Source organism: Meleagris gallopavo, chromosome 15, assembly GCF_000146605.3.
Source record: "Meleagris gallopavo isolate NT-WF06-2002-E0010 breed Aviagen turkey brand Nicholas breeding stock chromosome 15, Turkey_5.1, whole genome shotgun sequence".
Classification (NCBI taxonomy): domain Eukaryota; kingdom Metazoa; phylum Chordata; class Aves; order Galliformes; family Phasianidae; genus Meleagris; species Meleagris gallopavo.
This window is the reverse complement of record NC_015025.2, coordinates 4,225,106-4,247,012: the sequence shown is the minus strand read 5'-3', so window position 1 is coordinate 4,247,012 and position 21,907 is coordinate 4,225,106. Positions and strand designations below refer to the sequence as shown.

The 21,907-nt window shown below is 39.1% G+C and overlaps 1 protein-coding gene across 1 annotated transcript in view; it reads left to right on the top strand.

Annotated features, from left to right (window-relative positions):
* TENM2 (teneurin transmembrane protein 2) overlaps nucleotides 1-21,907 on the top strand; it is a 541,158-nt gene that overhangs the window by 386,310 nt on the left and 132,941 nt on the right. Inside the window, 1 exon segment of the mRNA XM_031555679.1 lies at nucleotides 6,119-6,357. Coding sequence (XP_031411539.1) covers nucleotides 6,119-6,357 — 239 coding nt within the window.

Below are 21,907 nucleotides of genomic sequence, written 5' to 3'. Positions count from 1 at the left end.
CATTTTAGAGACTTGAATTTCTTATAGACATGAATAACTTCCTAATTTAGCCCCATTGCTAGTGCGTTTCCTTTATTTCTAGTTAAGAGAGTAGTGGAATTAAGAAATAGTGCAGAGCTTACATATGTGTCTTTTAAAATAGAAGTGTTTTGAAAATTAGTAAATCTATTGATGCAGAAAGCTAAAAATTAACAGAGTTATTGAAATGCAAAACGCTGTTGTCGTTATTGTCATGAGCAAAATAACAGATATAGGTATTATTGGACTTTGTTACTTTGACTGTAACATATTTCTCAGAACTTTATAGATGAAATGAAACTATTTTTGCACTTGAGAATTTAGGGTCCTATAGTTTGAGCTGATAAAGGCTGCCTGAATCTTTCCAGATCTGCTTTATAGATGGTACTTCCATTTAATCTAAGTATGTATGTGGAGTAACTCATTTTCTGTGTTTATATGTGTAGCTATTTCTATTGCTTTTCCCCAGGTGTGAGGTAGCAGTTTCATTGCTGCAGACCTGGAGAATAAACAACAGTGCAGATTTTAATAGCTTCATTATGCAACAAGGTGTCAGCTTCACTTAAGTGAAGATTCATCTGGTGGTTAACTAGGAAAAAACTGTTACCACCTTGTTTCCAGGTCAGTTTGTGTAACAGACTTCAGCTGGGATCCAAGAGACTTTGCAGGAAGGATATGCATACATTTAAAGCTTAAAGCAATTATTTATTGGCTAACTTGGGCAAAAGGCTACAAAGATTTAAAGGATAAGTGCTAGTGTGCCCACCAGCTGTTGCAGGGCACCCAAGGCTGGTTTTGGACAGACACCACTTGGGAAGGCAAGAGTGGCTCCTGCAGCTCTGTGTTGTTGCTGAGCTCTGTGTGCCACCAGCTCCACCACACGAACACTTCAATCCAGACATGCTTCCTGGCCTTGCTCTTCTTTCCCTGTCAGGCCTGAGGCCTTTCCACCTTGGTGTTCTCCCTGTCTTGTTCTTGAGCTCCTGATGATCCTTGTTGCAGCAATACTTTCTCTCTCCATAGCTTACACCTTTCTAAGGGCTCTCACAGCTCTTTGTCACATCCCAGTGGTTTTCTGAGCAGCCTGAGCTGGGCTGATGCTGCTGCTGGATCATGTCATGCCTTGCATCCTGACACCAGCAGTGAGAGCCTCTGGAGCTGACAGCTCATAGCTGGGGCATGAGATAGAGGGGGTTATATCCAACAATATCTTAATTAGCAAATCCCAGGTCAGGTGCAGGTTGTCCTGTAAAAAGGTATCAAAGGTATCCAGTATAGAGCTAAGAATGTTGCTGGGGCACAATACAGATGGGTTTATTGTTGTTGTTGTTGTTGTTGTTTTTTAAATCTACTCTATTTTTGACTGTTGCTTTGGGAACATTGCCTGTTTGTTTTTGTTTAATAACATGACAGATCAGGGTGCCCAAAGGCTGGTGCCTGCCTTTTTTGTACAACATATCACCTTCCTGCCAGGCAGCTTTCAATTACTGTGCTTTTGTGTGTCCAACTGTGCCTTTGTTGAGAGTCGAGACGGCGGTCACAAGCTGGTCTGGCACTTAAGGCAACACATGACACTCTGCTTAACACTGTATGTTTTAGAAGACATTGCCTTGGGACGTAGTGAACCCAGCCTTCAAGGAATCACGACCCCTTCCAGGGCTGGGAAGTTGGTGTTAGAACTTGGTTGGAAGCTTGGCAGCTGCTGCCGTGTTCAGAGTTATACAGCAGAAAATAGAACTGATAGAAGTGTTACCTCACTGTTGATGTCCATTCGGAATTATTGTGTCCATGCCTGATGGAGTGTCCTTAGTTCTGTGCATCATGCACAGTTGCAAGCTCGTTTTCAGCAGTGAGCTAAAAAACACAGAAATACTGTGTTCTTGTGCACACTGCAGCTGTGCCTGTCTGCAATGTGCGCTTGAGAGTGAGGGGTGCATATTGGCATGCTTCTGTGAAATGGCCACTTCCTTGACCTACACGTGTCTTAAATAACTCTCCACTGAAAATATATCTGGAGTCATAGAATTTCCCCAGTTGGAAAGGACCCACAAGGATCACTGAGTCCATCTCAGGATGACCTAAAACCCAAACCCTATGTCTGAGAGCACTGTCCAGATGCTTTATGAACTCTGGCAGCCCTGTGCCGTGCCCACCGCCCTCTGGGCAGAGCTCTTCTCTCACCCCCAGCCGCCCCTCCCCCGACAGCCCCAAGCCCGTTCCCTGGGCCCTGTCGCTGTCACACAGAGCAGAGCTCAGCGCTCGCCCCCCGCTCCCTGTGAGGAGCCGCAGCCGCCATGAGGGCTGCCCTCAGTTTTCTCAGGCACTCCATTACGTTTGGACTTAACTTTCACATCGGTTCAGCTGCTTTGGATATAAGGTAGCATATCTGAAAATATTTCTTTCTTATGAAATAGGAGCATATATATCTACTATGTATTGTTTTAAGGAAAGTTACATAAAAAGTGGTGGCCACAGGACCTAGAGCACTGATAAATTTGGAATTAGTAGCCCAGATGGGATTAATCAACCAATCTTTCCTCCTTCCACACAGCTTTTTTCTCTACTTAATGTTTTCTGTAAGTAACCTCCAAGTACTACACCCTGCTGTGTGCAGTGAGGTGAGGAGAGCAGTCACCTCCCCCTCGGAGGGCCCTCAGTTCTGTCAGTAATCCTTCAAGAACCCCAGAGCAAGGACATGCTATTAAACCTCCTTCGGGGGAGGACTGAGGCCCTTAAGCAACCAAATCTTCCACCAGCTTAACACCCAGAGTTCATTCTTAGCACAAAAAAGCATTAGAACAGTTCATAATTTTCTTTGTTCTTGGTTTCTTTTTGTCTAAAAGTGAGAAGACATGAAACTTTGCTGCCTAAGTTTGACAGCCACTTTCAGGCTTTCATTGACACAAATGACATGGCTACTCCTCTGCACAAGAGTTTAGAAGGCTAGATTTTTTTTTCCAGTACAAGTGGGCATATAAAGCTCCATGTTGCATTGTTTCTTCTGCAACAAATAAATGACACAACATGATCACATAAATATAATTGGATGTGATTTTATCAGTGCATAAAGTTCATTTATTAGTAAGTCCTTGAATCAATAAATTGAGCTGTAAACTTGATTTCTTGGTATGTATCTTTCCTATTTATTAATTCCTATTAAAATGGTAGTATGGAAAAAGACACTTCAAGCATTACAGCTCTCCGTATTTCTTTTTTCATACAGAATGAGCTTAGGATAGCATGAGGAGTGAAAGAAGCAATTTCTGTTATGGTACCTTGTTCTTCCTTTCTATTACAGTTTTTCATCTCAAAAAATGATAGATTTTTTTTCTCAGCTGGTTCTTGCAGCGTGCTGCCATGACAATCTGGCCATAAAGGAGGGGGGAAGAAAAAGATTTTTCTCTCAAAGAGTATGGAAGTTAATACAGGTTCTGTCAGACCACTATTCCCTGAACACCAGAGGTCCTTTTGACCTGTGGGAAAATAAATGCTATAGAGAGCTCTGAATTAATGAAGAAAGCAAACTATAGCTTTTTCCATTTACCAGTAATCCACAGGAAGGTGGACAGATGTCCCCTTGCATGCTCCTCTCCCACAGATGTCACCTCTGCTGGCAATGTGCTGCATGCAAGGCAGCGCTCCCTGCTCTGCTGTGCCTGGGTGCGAGGGGCCGAGGAGCAGGGGCTGCTGCGGGAGAGCCCTGAGCGAGCTGTGGGACCAGCTGGTTTTCCATCAGCAGCATGCAGACTCCATCCATACCTTTCACGGATGTTGAAATTACTGAAGCTTTGCATACTGGTGATGGCATTTTGTAGTTATCCTGTATAGAAATGCTTTGTGATGCACAGAAACTAGAGAGACTGTGCTAAGATTAGCAAATCTATTCCCATGCTTTCAAAATATAAATTTAGACCCAATCTAAATCAAAATACTAATCCTAAGTGAAGTGGTTAATGTGTTTTCCCTTACAGTATTTGATAGATGAACGTGGAATATACAGTTTATTATTTAATTCTACTACTCAAAATTAAGTGAATGGATACAAACAAACAAGATCATTTCTCTCCATAAGCATTCATTGTGCAATATCATCCAGTCTTACCTCGTAGAGAATGTAATTAATGTTGATAAATGCTTGTGTTCTTCCTTTGCAGCTTTGGTCCACAGACAATTGGTTGTACCAGAGCATGTCAAATCCCACATAAAAATATAGCTATAGATCATTGGTTTTAGGGACAGAGTTCAGACAAGTCAATTTATTTCCATTAGAAGATGAAACTAAACTTAAAACTCGGGGGGGCTACAAAAATTTTGTCCATTATGTTCTCAGTCATTCTGGTGTGCTTTGCTGTAACTTAAGGTGTTTCCACTAATCTGCTTTCCAGCTTCTGAACACAGTGCAGCTTTCCAAAATGGCTCGGTGGGTGTTTAACGTATCTTCAGTTAAATGTCTTTTTCTTAATCTTCTGAAGATGTAATTACTGTACTCTAACATGGCATGAAATCTTCTAATGTTTGCCACTTTGTCAGAAATCCTCATACAGAGATAGCAAACTTTCCACTTTTGAAATACATGGATAGGAGTTGAAGGTGTGACAAAATGGCATATTTCCTCATATCCATTTCTGTCAGCCTTTTTGCTTCTATTAAGTTCTGAGCAGTTTTAACAGAGTGACAGAGGTCATGTTTGCATGTGTAAGTATTTTGCTTTTCTTTATATACTTCACATACCAAAAGTGGACCATGGTGGGACTCTTCTACTTTTTTTCCTTTTTTTTCCTCACTGAAACAGTGTATGATTGGCATGTTCTATTAAAATATATCTAGATATTCATTCATTCATTTTTGATGGGAGCGAAGTTTCATTATATATCTGAGTTTATTTTAACAGTGCTATATTAAAATTTCTGTTAGTACTGCAGCTGCCTTCCTGGCTGAATAGCACATAACATTCCCGGGTTAAAAGCTTTGACATTTCAGATAAAGGCAATGCCAAGGACTGCAATTTCCAGTTTGATTTTGTGATTTCCTGCTTTGGGGCAGGAGAAAAAGGACAGTAAGAAGCACCTGCTGCAGACCCTGAGGTCCAGGCCTGAAAGGGCCACACGTCAAGGGGGGCCGGCTGAGCAGCTGCAGTGAGTGGGAAGGAGGGATGGGCCAGTCTGTTTGTGACCCACGTCTGCTCTGCTTCGCCACGTCTGTCCGTCCAACCTTCATCACACCACATCTCCTGTCTGTCCATCCTTCCTCATGCTCCGTGTGGCTCCAGCCCCGAGCTCCTGTCACGGAGCAGCACTGTGCTCCCAGCAGCAGCAGGCTGCCAAAGGGGCTAAAACTGCTGCTGCTGCTGTCGGTCAGGTTTAACCAGGCTGAAGGAACAGAAGTGTCAGCAGCTCTCATGTAACAACACCAGCTTCATATCATCATTTCCCAACAGTTATTTTAATTGAATTGTTTTTCTTTTCAAAAGCAAACAGAAACAATAGAATTAATCTGCTTGAGATACTTAGCAAGTGTCTGGGCAGTCAGAGAGGTTTTATTTCTGCTAAGCTTAGCACTTTTGATGATAGTTTTAGTTGTTCAAACCAAACCTCCCTAATTATTATTTTTTTTTAATGGTTAATTCTAGTTCTGGTAAAATCTCTTCCTACAAGTCTATAGTCTTTCTAAAATTTAATTTTATTTTTTGCTGGCAGCTTTTTCCAAGGCTTATAATGTCACATCTGAATATGAGCCCTGTTACCAGACTGCTCCCCCTTCTAACAGACACAGTCTTAACATACTGAAACTTTGGTCATGTTGGTGTTTTAGTTACTATCCAGGCCAACTGCATCTAATCACAAAAAGATTCAGAAGGTTATGCTGACAGAAGACATCCTGACACTGTATTTCACTGACAGTTGTTTGTTTTTGGTGGCAAAAGGATTTTGAGAGTGTTCATTTTCCTTATTTCTTCATGCAAAGTCATTTTACTTTCTTCTTGAATTTAATCCATTATGTCATCTGGGTTAGGAACAGGAGATAACTTTCTTTCACAACTACAAGATTTCTTGTTTTCAACTGCAGTTCCATTTTTTGTTTTGTTTTGCTTTTTTTCCAGGCATTTCTTGTTTAAGACATCTTCTGGAACGACTCCGCTGTTCAGTAGCTCTTCCCCTGGCTACCCACTGACCTCAGGAACAGTTTATACTCCACCTCCCAGGCTGTTACCTAGAAATACATTTTCCAGGAATGCATTCAAGCTGAAAAAGCCCTCCAAGTATTGTAGCTGGAAATGTGCTGCTTTATCTGCAATTGCTGCTGCAGTCCTGCTTGCCATCCTGCTAGCGTATTTCATAGGTAAGACTGTTCTCTATGTCAAATCACATGCCTATGTCAGCAAATGAAACTTGAGCAGATGAAAGCGTGGTTTAATCTGTTTTGCAGATCTGCGTAGTTACTGAGCAAAGAAAATTATTATTCCTTATACTCGTTAATGAGAAAAATACAATTCTCAAGTCCTGTTCGCTGTCATAAGAGTGAGAACAAGACATTGATTCAGGATCCTCAGTGTGCATTGTTAAATGGAGGTGTCGTAGGTGCTTCAAACAGGGGCTGATGTAATGAGGATTTTTTTAAGTACTGTATTGGCTTTAAAATATTTTGCAAAAATGGTGATAGTTAATCCATAAGAGTAACAGAAGGTACTGGTGTTTGAACTGAAGTAGCACCATAGCATGCTGCTTTTAGAGAAAAAAAATCCGAAGTCATTCTGAATGATAAGTCTCAGTTTATATCTCTTCACATGTCTAAATTCATCTTGTTTTTAGACCTCAGTAAGATAAATCCATTAGGTGTGCTATTGTTTTCTGCATGCCTCACATCCTTAGTGTTTTATAAGGAAAACTCAAATTTTGTGCTTATTTTCTGTGTTTAGCATATTAATAATGACAACGCTATGTTCTGTTCTTTCTGTGGTCTTTTCAGATTTTCTTTAAACATGCTCCTGCTTTTGGGTTTTTTTTTTGTCTTTACTACATTAATTTATTTCTGATTTCTCCCTCAGTATCCTCCTCACTGTCTGTTGTTTTGGAGTTTTGCAAAGGATCTATACCAGTTAGATGTGTATTTTGTACCTTTTACAATGCCTTCAACAATATGTTGATAATGACATGCTATACAGATTGTCCAGCTTCCCTGAGTAAATGGCAAAATTGTAGTACCTTGTAAATACTTTCTAGACCCATTATGTTGGGGTTTTTGTTCATTTCCGAGACTCTTTGTGTTGATATTAATATGTTGCTACCATAAAGAGCAAGGTTCATGCATAATATGTGAAAGCCCTGTAAAGATGCACTGAATTTTCTTCCTATTTCCTCCATTTGAAGAGAGTGATTTTTTTTTATTTTTTCTTTTTTGACCAGACAACCTAACTCAAGAGTGTAGATAGTTCTTTCTGTGGAGATTTCAATTTTCACATTAATGGTCTTCCACAGGTAATTAATACACATGAGGTGAAAAGGAGCTGATGAGCTACTTCATTGCTTTTGTCTCTTTAGGCCAGGCCTCCATCCCAGCATACTCAATACTACAGAGCTAACCAACTTTCTGTGCTTCTTATGTAGAAAACCTCAGAAGAATAGCAGGTTTAGTTTGATATATAAATAAGAAGATTGGAAAGCACATGATTTATTGAACTTGACAGTTATCATACAACAACTCTCTGTTTGAGTGATTATGCACGTGGAAAATGATATACTGCAAGCTGAATATTTTAATCATGTGCATAACTTTGAAGTGATGAATTATGAGATGTGTTTTTCCCTGTTATTTAGGTTACTATAATCTAAGGCAAAACTTCGCAACGTGGTTATTGCCTTCGACAGTTTCTTAACCATTTAAGACAGGAGCTGGCGTAAAACAATACGTAGACCCTTAACAATTGATGAATGATCTTCAAGTCATAACATAACTGATCCGTTTTGACAGAAGTTTTTGAGGTCTTTTCGGAAAAGACAGAGAAGAAAAAAAAAACTGAAAGGAATTGCATTGTCTTAAGACAATTTCTTGAGACATTGTCTTGAGAACAACAGGATGGCAAAAAGGATGTGCTTAAGACCATCAGCTATAAGCTTATCCAGCCATCAAATTGTTGGGACTCTGCTGTCCTCCAGTGGTATGACCCTAGGCACTGAAACCTCCTTATTACAAGAAATCTGAAAAACCTTTCCTTGTTCTGCAGTTCCCTGGAGTGTTGCCTTCTCCTGGGCATGTGCAGTACTTCAGACCTAGGAAAAATAATTATCCTCTCTCCTGGGCAAAGAGCAGCAATCCAAAATACCAGCTGTCTGCTCTTCTGCTGCTTGCTTTGGAGCTGCTGACCTACTAATCCGTGAACTGCTGTGAAGACAAAATAACTCTGTCTTGTTCCAGTCAGTCTCTTAGAAGAAAAAAATGTTTTTCTGTTTTCAAGATGATCAGAATTATGTTCAGATCAGACCGAAATCCCAGTTCTGTCCTAATCACTGAGACAGTGAGAAAGTGAGAGCTGTTAACCTACTGGGAGTGGTAGGATGTTATTTAAGTTTGACCAAGATAGGCAAGAGGAAGTTGCACTAGCTCCCCCAGTGTATTTTGCTGTCAGAACTGGAAACACAGGAGACTCTTTAAAGGCACTGATAATGTTTTACTGCTGCACATGTCCAAAAAAGCAAATTTCTTGCTCTCCACCAAAGCAGAAGTGGTATTACTGAGGATACATCTGCTAAAAATAATAGTTATGGAAAAAGTTATCAAAATTTGCAGTGAATGGTTCTGCTCTTTAGGTTTGTCAATATATCTAGGCTCCGTGAAGATGACTGAATCAAAGGTAGCAAAGATACTGCTGTACTAAATGAGAAACACAACGCTGGCAAATAAGAAGTAAATTATATTGAAAAAATAGTTTGAAGTTCTCATAGGCATGGTTTCTGAATGAATTGTCCTAATATAAGAGAGATGTGGGAGTCAAAGCAGTTCATTGAAAACATGCTGTCTTGGGTTTAAACATCTGAATTTTAGACTGCCAAAGATCAATGGTGTCATGAAAAAATTTCTAACTAGGGGTGATTTTAAAAGACAGGCAAAAAGCATATCATAGAAGAAGGTATAAAAGAATATCAAAGTGATGTAGGCATTCTTATTGTCTTTTCAGGTAAATAAAAACAGCCTGAATGAAAAAAAAAAATTAATCACAGTCCATAATACCCCTTGGAACTAATTGTCCTCCAGTCCTGTTTGAGATTTGTCATTTCACAAAGTCTGGGATTTATTCCCATTTTCCTTGGGTGACATTTGAAGAATGTAGAATCAGCCATTCAAATTAGGACATCCTGGAGACATTGGGCTGGTAGTGAAACCGAATTACAGGAAAGTAATTTATAAAGTGTCAGAAGGAAAGCATATACCAAACGTACTGTCTTTGTCAGAGTGTTCACTTCAGAGATTATGGGAGTGATGAAAGACGTTGTCATGTTAAATTAGTTTTTAGCCCTTTAGATTCATGCCAAACGTGGAGGGGAAAAAACAATAAATAAAGGAGGAAAGTGAGGAAAGAGTCTCCTTGTGCTCTCCATGATAATAACTCCTGCCAAACACTAAATATCATGTTCTTGTAAGCTCCTACACTGCTCCGATTTCTGCCAGTCTAACTTGGAGCTTTGAAGAACATCTGACCATCAACATGCCAGGATGTTAAAAATGAGATAATGTTGAAGTATTTACACTTTTTAGAGGGAGGCGGCAAGTAGAATAACATTCCCTGTACAATGAGCTCAGAGATTCTCCACTTAAAAATAGCATCTCATGCTGATAACTTTTGGTGTCGGTGTATTTTGTCTACTTCTATTTTGCTCAATGATACAGAAAAATAGAAGGAAAATGATAAATTATGAAAATAGCATGTTTGTACTGCATCTTTAGCCCATATACCGCATAGGGAAATGTTATCACTCATTTATTCTTCAGTGTTATTTGACCCTAAATATGCTTGAGGCTTCAGATAAATTCCAGTTTTCTCCTTAAACTTAAAGTAACATAGCCGTGTCTGTGCTCCAGAAAGACCTGGATTGCCAAAGGCTCTGGCTGCTATTTAAGCAAATGAAAGTTTCATTTTTATACCCTATACATTTATTTAAAATTAAAGCCTGGAAAATTGGTACACAGAACAAATATTTGGTAAGTTTCTTGCTATTAGAAAACACCACAGCAGATTTGTGAATATAATACATATAGGCAAATAAGTGGTTAATTTATTTGGTTATCTTTCTCACACAGTAGTATTCATTTGTTTCTGTGACAGGCAGACAATAAAATGTATGGGCTTCTTGAGGAAATTAGGCTCGGAAGCAGAAGTCTCATCTTTTCTCTGCATGAAATATGTGCATAGACTACAGTTTTCATAAAATTGTCTTCTTTTGATGTTAATATCATTTTGAATTATTTTCATCCCAAAAATGAGTACGATATTTGCCAGTGTAAGAGCTTGTGTGAAGTTTTTTTCATTCATATTTGTATTTTTTCCATTCATAAATGCAGCACTCAAACTATTACTGTAAATTCTTTCACTGCAGCATCTAGAGCACTGCAGATACCACCGCTCCCAGAAACACAGACGTGTAACTAACTGCTCCTAGCTTGACTGGCTGCAACTTTTGCCATTCGCAAGAATATTTTTGAATTTGAGAGACACTGATGATGATATAGGTCCAATTGTCTTTTTGACTTTGGTACCACAGGTCAGGATTCATGAAAATAGTTCAAGCAAGTGGTTACTTTATGTATCATTTGATTTATTTTCTCTGTCTTTGAGCTGTTTTTGACAAATGGCAACCTATGTTTCATTTGATTTCTTATGGTGCGTTTGTGTTGTTGTTTCACTTTTAAAGTCAGAAAACCACTGAGCTGTTCTTGCCCAGACTTCACTGAAATCAAATATGCTAGGCAGCTGGGAAACCAAGATTGACAAAAGGGAAAACCATGCAAAGATGGAACCTCTGTCATGCAGGGGGCATCTGGTTGTCAATCACTACTACCGAGTTTCACTTGAATCTTGCATCTTGTGAGATGAGGTGGTGACAGAAGTTTCTGTCCTAAATTTGCAATGAAAATAGGTATCGCTTAGGGGGCAATAATTAAGTTTGAAGATAAGCCTATCACTCATTCAGATATTCTTCTTGACTGATTCAATCAGAGGAAGAGTGGTTATCTGGTACTAGCTCTGAGAAGAAGCTTTGAGCCTTTCAAGGAAAACTGTCTGGCCCCATTCTATAACTTTTGCTGGGAATTGTGGAGCTTGGCTCCAGGAGCATTAAATGTGGAGTTTTCACTTAACAAGGGTCCTGTTTCAAGGTGCAAATGTGAAGAAGAGTCATTAGGTAAAGTAGATCATTTTGCTTTAAAAACAGCATGCTCCTGCTGCTATAAATGCATAATGGCACGAAGAACAGGAGCATTTTTGAGAGGTTATGTGGGTTTAGTTTGCCTGTGCCTTTCCTGAGTTAAAAATAAAGGCTTGATCTAGAGATTTGCTCCAAGAAAAGCAAATGCGCTTGTTTTGCCTAGCAGAGATCTCAGAGATAATAGAAGTAACTGCATTTCAGTATGCAGGGGCAGTTTTATCTGCCTGTTCAATTCTTTTTGTCTTTGTTGAGGATTTCCATACGGTAAACCTGAGCACTTGAAACTAGAGTGAGCCTAATGTTTCTGTAACTCACAAGTGCCATCAGGTGCTTAGCGCTTGAAATTGAATACCTTTTCTACCTATTTACCAAGTCAAACAAGCCTACTCAGAAACCTTGGTAAGAAATGGGAGACCAAGGTGATGCTTTGAGCTGGGTCTTACAAAGATTCGTAAATGGGGAGAGCGGTGTTTGTTTTTAATGCATGTTGCACAATGCAATCCAAGAAGAATATCCGAAAATATTTTTTCACAGATTTCTCAGATGCTGGTTGTTAAAAGTGTCAAAAGATACTGCTGTGAACGTGAGAAAAATAACATAGCAGTCTAGCTGATGCTACTCTACTCAAAATGTGTATGTCCTCAGTATCATAAAAGTTCTTAATGTGATCTAGCAGGATAACAATGGCGAACCTGGAAATTTTAGAGAAATAGTGCTTTAATTAAGTAGTATTGTCATAGAATCGTTATTTATTCAGCCCAGTTTTTTGCTTTTTGTACTCAGAACTACAAGAATGGCTTCCTCAGAGGCTCTTTTTTTCCACAATTTATAGTAGCACTGCTTTATGTTGTGCTTCACATGCTCCATTATTTCCCTCCTGTGCCCAAACAGGTAAATCTCCCCGGTTTCAGAGTACCTGGGGAACAGAGCCTGTTCTCTGTCCCATTGGTGCAAGGACTGATTGTTTTAGTAGTCTTGGGTTGAATCCAGAACTACAGGTATGGAGTCTCATCAGGGCAAAGATGTAGCAGGGACAAGCAGATGCAAAACAAGTCTGGAGGAAATCAGGGAAAAATGATGAAAAAGCTTTGAGGCAGTTCAGTGAGACATGCTTTATTTATAGCCTGGCACAACATAGTCAGATGAGACCATCTTTCTGAGGAAGGGTGAGCATAAGCGATCTTGAAGATTAAATTTTGCTAATCTAATGCTAAGTCAGATATACCTATCCAATAAATCTGCAGTCATTTTCTGTGAAAAGTCAGTGTTCAATATCAGTGTAAGATTTCACAGTTCTCGCAGTTCTCCCTAAGGAAACGTTGCTCTGTTAGCTGCTGTTTATGCTGAGTTCATCAGTTGATCATTTCTGGATTCATTTATATTTATTACTTGTTGCTGTGTTTCTTTGCTAACTGATCTTGTTGTTTTACATTTTGTGTGCTTACAGATTTTATTCATTTAAGCTTAGAAGTACATTATTGCTTTTAGGATTATAACTGTCTCTCAGTGGGGTAATAGTAGATCAAAAGATGTGACAGGGATTTTGTAAGTATGGCTAATATAGCTGCTAAAACACTGTTACGAAAGTCATGAAAAAAGCCCACAAATAAAAGATATTTACATATACTACAGAGAAAAGAGGAATATAAGAGGAACTTGCATTAAGACAATTTTAAAGTAGGAATTAAATTCATGTTGTGAAAATAATAGGACAAGGTAAAGGAACACAGACGTCATGAAGGAAAAGAAATTGAACAGTGGGAAGAGAAATGTCACATCACTATAAAATAACAGAAAACTTAATTTCAACACATTACATTAAATAGCGAATAATCTCCTTTCAGTAACTCAAAAAGCTGTTTAAGAAACAGTTTTTGGGTTCATTTCAGCTTTTGGTTGTTCAGGCTTTAATTCCGTGTAGTTTTGCAGCGTCATACTTCGTGCTGCCTGCTCAGACTCTACTCAGATACAAAAAAATATCCTGGCCACTTTATACAGTCCGTATATCCACACGCCTACATGTCACTGACTTGCAAGGGCCAGTGAGTTTGAATGCCTCACATATCACGTACACTCATGTTGTGGGGCCTTAATATATCCTTTATATGTTACTCTTGTAGATATAATCGGGAAAGCAGTGTTCTCCGTCACAATCTATCTGATCTCTGATTTTGCACTCTAGATTTAAGTTTATCAATGACGGGATAATTTAGGGTTGAAGGGACCTCTGGAGGTCTCTAGTTCAATCTTCTGCTAATTCTCGGGGAATCTGTAAAGTCCAGTCTGGTCTTGAAGACCTTTAAGGACAGGGACCACATTACCTTTCTTGGCAACCTTCCACTGTTTGATAGTCCTCATGAGGAAAACGTATTTCCACATGTCCAATCTGAGTATTCTCTTAGTGTATGCCATTCATTTGCATCCTCCTCTCATGCACCAGTGTGGCTGCCCTCATCTTCCTGATGACCTGTAGTGCTGCCATTTCGCCACCATCGCCTTCTCTTCTCAAACACAGCTCCCCCAGCCTCTGCTCCTGGGACAAGTGCTCCAGCCCTAAGGATGCTAGTGACTTCCACTCAACTTACTTTGTTTTATTGATGCCTTTGTTGTACTGGGAGAGCCGAAACTGGATTCAGTTACAGTAGAAGCAACCTAGTGGAACAGTCTGGAATGAGCTGCCCAGGGAGGTGTTTGAATCACTGCCACCAGAGGTGTTCAGGAAACATTTGGATGTTGTATTGAGGGATGTGGTTTATTGGGGAAGTACTGGAGGTAGGTGGATGGCTGGACTGGATGATCTTGGAGGTCTTTTCCAACCATGGTGACTTTGTGATTCTAATGAGTGCTGAGCAGATGGGAATCATGTCTCCTGGCTGTGCTTCTGTTCCTACAGGCCAGGCTGCTGCTGCTCTTCTTTGCTGCCAGGGCACACTGCTGGTTTATTGCAGCTCTGTCCACTGGGACTCCAGCGCCCTTCCTGCAGAGTTACTCCCGGACAGCCAGTCCCCAGCTTGTTTCACTGCAAGGAGATAAGCGAACTTCCAGTGAGCAGAGGCATCTTTGCCTGAATAATGAGGAGTGCTAAACTTTTAAGATATGTCCATTCACCAAACATGAGTGAATGTTTGTTTTCCACAACAGACTTCAATTACTGTGGTTATAGGAAAGCCAAAGCCTTTTTTATTTCATATAGAATAGGTTTTACTCTTAGAATTGAGCAAATTCTGTCTCATTTTATTTCTCATAAACATTTCTGGCATCAGAAGCTTGAATTAAAATAACAAAATGGAGAATGTAGTTAGTTGGAAAAAATCATGCATTGACTTGTATGTGGAGCAGATTTGATAATGAGAGAATCACTATTGAGACCTCCCGTGTGATTATTAGACATTATTAATGTCTTTATCTAGGCTATTACTAATTAAATAGCAGAGAAGACAAGTATTTGTATTAATATAGTTCCTGAATGTCAAAAGAATGTCACATATTGGTCTTACATAACCTTACGTAAAACATAAAATACACTGTGTGTTTAGTGGTTTGTTTTCTTCTTCTGGGATGTCCACATTATCCTGCTCTGTTGCATTTAATTTTTAAAAAGCAATATACATTATGCATAAGTGCTGCAGTTAATTTAATTTTAAGCTATTTTTAATTTTCTGGTTGGTTGATCAGTTGGTTTCTTCCCACATTTTTCTTAGTAAATACTTTCTGAGGAAGGTCAGAGAATATAAAAAGTTTTAACGTACTGATGCCACTGTAGTGGAATAGACTCCCTTTGCCAGATGGGAACAGACAGCCTGTTTTTGTGGTGCTTTGGCTTGCAGGAATTGATAAGGATAAGGAACTTTTCCTTATATCTTGCTGGAACCTCTATGCTAACAGCTGTTTTGTTTGAGCCTGAGTGTACCCCACTCCACTAGCACAAATAGTTGCTGGAGGATTTCTGTGTTCAGTCATAAGAGTCAAAAAACCAGTGCTTAATATGCTGAGAAAAGTAAAAGATGCTGGAAAAAATCTCAAGAGTACACAGCAAGAATCCCAGTACAGCTTAAGGGCAGATGTGACCATGTAGCATCTCTGCTGGTCTGTGGTAAATGTAAAATACTTGAAAAAGAATGTAGGCCTTCGGTGAAAGAGATGCAATGAATTTAACTGCCGGCATACTGACAGTTACCGTAGAGAGACACTGCAGCATCACAGTCCCACTCACCTTGCCTTAATGGGTCTGTGTCCTGACATCAGACAAGGTCTTCTCCAAGGAGAGAACTGCACATTTATTACAATGCAGTGCAGAGCTGGGACCTGCAGATACAGGGAACTGGCCACAAGGAAATAGTGAGCTTAAAGAGAGGAGAGATGCAGTTCGGGTCCCAGAGATTTATTGAGCCCAAAGTTTGTTTCACCTGTTGTTTCTTTCTGTATATATATATGCATATAGATACGCAAATATATATCCTCTTCTACACCTTGAGACTCCATTAATCAGTGTAACGAAAGCCTTCAGCCACATGAGAAATGAGAAGGAAAACCCCACAGTGGAGACTGCTTTTAAAGAAAATGCTTGGGATTATGATTATTCTTATTCTTGCATGGGGAGTATTTAGCTTTTCTTTACTCTTTTCTCTCGTTTTAACTCTTAAAGTGATGTTCGTGTCTTTATAGTTAGAATTATTTTGAACCTTAAAAACTTCAAAGTTCTTCAACATAGGTCAGGGACTTGGAGCTTGGTTCATTAAATGTGTAAGGGTCTTTTTCATAAGATGAATTTTTCTGTACCTCTGGAGGCTTCCTGAAAATCCTAAAATAAATAATAGAAAAATAGTGATTTAAAACCTAATTTCTAATACAAACCAGACCTGGCTGTCTAGATGAAGAATAAGCTTCAATAAATGGGAGACAGGCGCAAGCCTCTTCAGTATGAAGAGTAGCGAGGATGCAGAAATAGAAATAGGTTTTTCATTACATGAGGGATTATGCTTGGGCCAGAAATGCCAAATATTCTGTGGACCGCAGCTGCACTTTCTGTCTGCTGTTGTATTAGCTGGTAATAGTAAAACAATGATGTGATGGTAGAGACAGCTATTTGTTCTCAGAAATACAGAAAAGTTGTTTTCTTTGCTCAGATTGCCATATTGTACTCCACGGTATATCTTAAACTTCAGTCCCTTTTGCAGCAAATGGGCTACAAATTAAAATATACATCCTCCTTGGGCGCACCACCTGAGGATGTCTGTACAGTGCTGATGTGCTCCCTTAGCCAAGTCCCTCTGTTGTTCCAACACACCTTAGTCAATCTGGGGGCCCGTTATTAACCTGGGCCATTGCAGTTGGCACAGCAGCCGTGGGCAGACACCGCCTGCTGTGCCTGCAGCTGAGGTGTGCTACTGCTGCTGAAAGCAGAGAATTGATAGACATTCAGGGAAATGGCAAGATGCATCTTGATTGGTTGTCTGTCATTCGGTGGGCACAGTCCATGTCATACAGCCTGCAAATAGGTTTTCAAGATGTGCTTGGAAGGGTTTCACTCAGTCTCATGGTAGAATATTGGTGAAGGGAAATTGCTGAAGGTTCAAAAGCTGTGATTTTTATCACTTTTTTTACATTTCATATGGATCTCTTCAGAACGAGCTTTCTCTCTTTTTATATCTTCATTTGTGCTTCAGCACAAATTTAACATCATCTAATACACAGTTTTCTTCATTTTTAGATTTTTTCTTTTTTTTTTCCTGTCAAAGCTCTCTGCATGTTCTTTCTATAATACTGTGAAAACCATCTGCTTGACTCTATTTCTCTGTGTTATGAGGTATTGTTTTAATCTGTTGTTTGATTTTTTAAAGTGAGCGTTCATAAATCACTCCTCTTTCTCTCATATTTACCAGAAGAAAACTGTAAGCAGCTAGAACAGGAAAAAACTCCTAAACACAGTGCAATTTGCTTAACATTGATTTGAAGCTCTGGAGTATGAGATACATGACATAAATGGAAGTAACAACTTTGCTTTGCCTTCACTGCGTGTGCATTAGAAAATGTGCAGCTCTGAAAGCAGTTTCCATGATTTTGGAAATACATTTAGTATGGCATTCACCAGTCCCAGGTACAGCTGTCTGCGTGCCAACTTGCTCTTAAACCTGACTCAGCCAAGGACTCCCTGCATTTCTGCCACCTTCAGCGGAGCTGAGGAGCATTTGCTGCGGAGTTCCGTGCTCCTCAGAGCAGGCAGCCATCACATCACGTTTTACTATTACCAGCTAATGCAACAGCAGGCAGCTGAGCTGGCAGGGCGCAGAGGAGTTAATGGTCACGTACATTGCTCTTTATCTTCAGTATAGTCATGACACTGGCACAGTATATATATGTATCTATATGTAGCATATGTATAGAAAATACATCTATTTTTTCTTACCTACAAAAAGGATTTTCATAAGCTCACTGCTGACGGGTTTGAGATGAGCAGATTACAGCACTCAGCTGGTCACCGGGACGTTTCTGTGTGGGTGCTTTTAGCCAAAAACTGCACATTTTCATAGCTGTTTTATTGCATGTCATTTTTCTGTTTTCAGAGCCAAAATACTTTTTTTGCTCTCTCATGGCAAAATGGGCCTCAAATACCAAGGGCAAGATCCGAGTTTTTGGAGGTAGCATTAATGCAGTATTTTTCTTTGCTCAGTAAGGTTGCTCATGAAAATCTTCAGATGAAAGATTTATTGATTTGATCAGAGAGCGGCAGTCAGACTTTGAAATTAGGCTGATTCTTTGGTTAGGCACGTATGCACTTGTAGATAAAGGGGAAAGCATGCAATTGTATTGAAGATAAGAGTCAGTCTGTGTTTCCCTTGGCTGGAGATCTCAACACAATTGTGACCTTCCTTGGCTGAAGGAAAATACAAATTTTTAGATTATTTCCCTTCCCCCGAAGAGTCTTTAGGGCTTCTTCTTGTCCTCTTCTGCTGGGATATCATTCGTTAAATATAGTTTATGTCCACATGCCTGTGCACTGTGCAATCTGTGTTCAATCTTTAGTAATTCATACTATTTATCAGTGCCAGCTGCGGACTTGGGGCGGTCATGTGTGTCACCTTTGTGAAAGTATCCCCTTGGCCTATTCAGGAGGTAGAGATCTCGCAGTCATTAACCCTTTTGGGGGGGAATACATCTCCTGCATGCCATCTGTGATTGAGGTGGTTTTGCTTAGTATAAATGGCTGTTTCAGTTTGAACTCTGACTGTGTCATGGTATATTGTCCTATGATAGCTTTAAATTTTGACGGTTTTTCTAAATATAAATAGACGTGTTCCCTAAAGCTTTTTCCTGGAATTCAAAGGTCTGGAGTGAAATGGCATCCTTGAAATAGAGTTGGGGCTGTGGATTATTGAAAGGACAAAGTAGACAGGACTGTCATACAAAGTAGTCTGCTTATTGTTTTTGTGTGTCTACACGTGTATAGACATTTACAAATTTAACTGATTTATATGTATATGATACTGTTTGATTTTACCTGCTTTTTGTTACATTTTTGCTATGTTACTACATGCACTGAAGTCATACATAGAAAAGCTTATGTGCTGTCCTACAAATAACTATTGCTAGAGATTCGCTGGTTTTTAGTTTGCTTTTTTGTGTCTTTGTCAGAATTTTACTGTAGTTCCTCTCCTGAAAACACTCCATGTGCATCTTTCTGAGGTTTGTCGGATCTGCACGCGAATGTCTCCAGTGGGAAACTTGATCAGAGTTTCTGTAGGGCTTTCAGCACAAGGGAGCAGTTCTTTGTTTTAATAAACGTGAAAGACAACAATGGCAGAGGTGGCAACTGGAAATACTTTCATTTTGCTAAAATTAACACTGTCTCTAAGTTTTTAATATTTCTGGAGTAACCCGGTATTCATTTGCCAGCAATACTTAGTGATAATGAATTACAAATTTTTTCTCTTTTGTAGAGAGTGTTGCTGTGACTTTGACCCATCACTGCTGCAGGGTTGACTGTAGTTTCAGTGCAACATTTCATTAAGTTTTAGTATAGCAAATATAAGGTTCACTGAACCCCAAACCTAGGCTTTACCAACAGATTCACAAATCAACCAGGTCTTTGAAAAACTCCCTGTGTATGGTTTTGTTAAAGAGGGCTCTAGGGAAAGTCTTGAGGCAAAAGTCATTTTAGGACAAAGCAGTTTGTAGTGGTTCAGAAGTTGGGGAAAAGTCTTCTAACTCTCATTTTAATGGTCTGGATTTAAACACAGCCCTTAGTTGGGAAAAAATAAAAAGTAAAAACAAAAACAAGCTGGAATTACCTCAGGTACCTCGTAATTGTTAAAGGAAAAATTACCTCTTTGTTTCACTGGCTGAAGGTCAGATGCGATATCCCACATACATGAGGTGAGGGGGGAGGTAGTGCAGATTTTTCACCTATTCCTCTCATCTGAGTCTGACCATCCGTTTTCTCCCTGCCCTTGGCAGCGGAGCAGGCACCACTTCACAGGGTCTCTCTGGCACAATCAATCTGTTGTATGAGCTTGCAAGTCAGAAATGTGCAGGGATGCCATGTTAGGAAAACAAATAGTAGCAGTGTCCTCGCCAAGGACTAACAGATGGGGCTAAATTCTGCTATCCCCTTAGCAAAGCTAGCTAGAAAATTTATAGCCAGCTTTCTCTTTACTAAACTGAAATAAAGTAAGTCCTGGATCTACGGAAGAAATCCCATTCTCATAGAACTTGAGAATCTTGGCTCTGTAGCTGAAATTGAGATCGGTGATTTCTTTGAATCATCACTTTTTCTTTTTTTTTTAATTTATTTTTTCCAAACTGTATTTCCATATCGGCATTTTAATTCTTGACATCTCCTAGCTGACCCAGATGTTGCTGGTTTATTCACACACTTGGATTTTAAGTGAAAACATATTCTGCAGTGCTCTCATTATTAAACAAAAGATCATGTAGAAACCATTGTTCTAAATATTATTTTCTTTGAGAAAAAGCATCTTATTTAAGAGAGAAAAAAAATTATTTATTTGCAAAGTAATAGCTGCTGTGATTGAAATTAAACATGGAATCATGCTGCTTCTGATTAATTCTAGCACAGAGGAGACAAAAAAAAAATACCTGATTTTCTTTTAAGTAAGTTAAATTAGCTTTGGGTAAATAATGCTAGTTGAAGGAATTGAAAAGGAAGACAAAAATTATTTTTCCTACTATATGAATTAGTTATTCAAATTCAGTGAGATTTGTAAGAATCTGAGCCATTGTCTTTGTTTGTTGTTCTAGAATAGTATTGGATTCTATTTTCTGATATTTGACTGAGATGCAGTAATTAGAACAAAAGGGATCACACTGAGTTTCAGAAAGAAGCCACAGTTGTACAACAGACAACTCGTGTCTATGAAGCTAGCAAAGAACGATAGACAATTTGTGCCTGCTTTTAGGTAGTCCAGGAGGAGAGATCTGTGTGTGTGAACATTTCTGTTTGTAGCTCATGTAAGTAATTACCTCATCACCAAGTGCTGAGATAATATAAAATTCACTACATGCCCTTTCCAAAGAATCCCAGCTATTCACATCACCTTTAGAGCATGTTATCTTTCCAGAATAGGCGGTGACAAAGAGCACTTCCTTCACAGTGAAAGTGAAGTGGGACCACTTAAGGTCTTAAGATCTTCCAGTTCGACTCCTATTGTGAGAGTAAATGGGAAATATTAGGCTCTGGGCTATCAGTCTATTGTCTTTTGTTATCAGGATATTCATTTAATAAAATAAAATTAATTAAAGTACAGTCTAATGTGGTGGAAACTATAGCAGTAATAATTAACTATTTTACATGAATGCTCTGTTGTGAAGGGAAGAAAAGGTTTATTCAATTTTCAGTACAACTTAATGAAAAGAACCTTGTGGAGCAAGGCAAAAAGCAGTGTGCTACTGCTGCATTCAGGTTGATTTTCTTTTTGAGACTGGATCCCAAATCCTATGGACATTTTCCAGCTTAGCCTGCTTTCCTACCTCAGGCTTACTCATCCACTTTGTGAAGCTGATACTTCCCACACATTTCAGTGCCGTGATGTGTAGAAGTAGTTCTGTTTTCTGTGTATTACTGTTAGTGAGGACGATGTGTTTTCTCATTTCATAATCTACAGGAATCTTGTGCCTGATTCCAAGGGAAATAATTTGCATATTACCACTAAAAAAAAATTAGAAGACCTTGTACAAGAAAAATACCATTTGAGGATATTGAATACTAGCAATACTTTTTTGCTGGTGCATTTGGCAACTCTCTTCCCAAAGTGTTTTAAATATTTTAAAAGTATTCTTTTGAAAATACAGTCAATATTTTAATCTTGGCAGTAATATCTTGATTGCTGATACAGATTAATTAGAAGTTATGTTGAAGAGCTGTGTGATGTCACTTCTGTTTCCATGGGACAGATTCATAAAACTAGGTATTTTATTCTTGATCATTAAAGTTTTAGTTCTTAAAATTCTTTCCT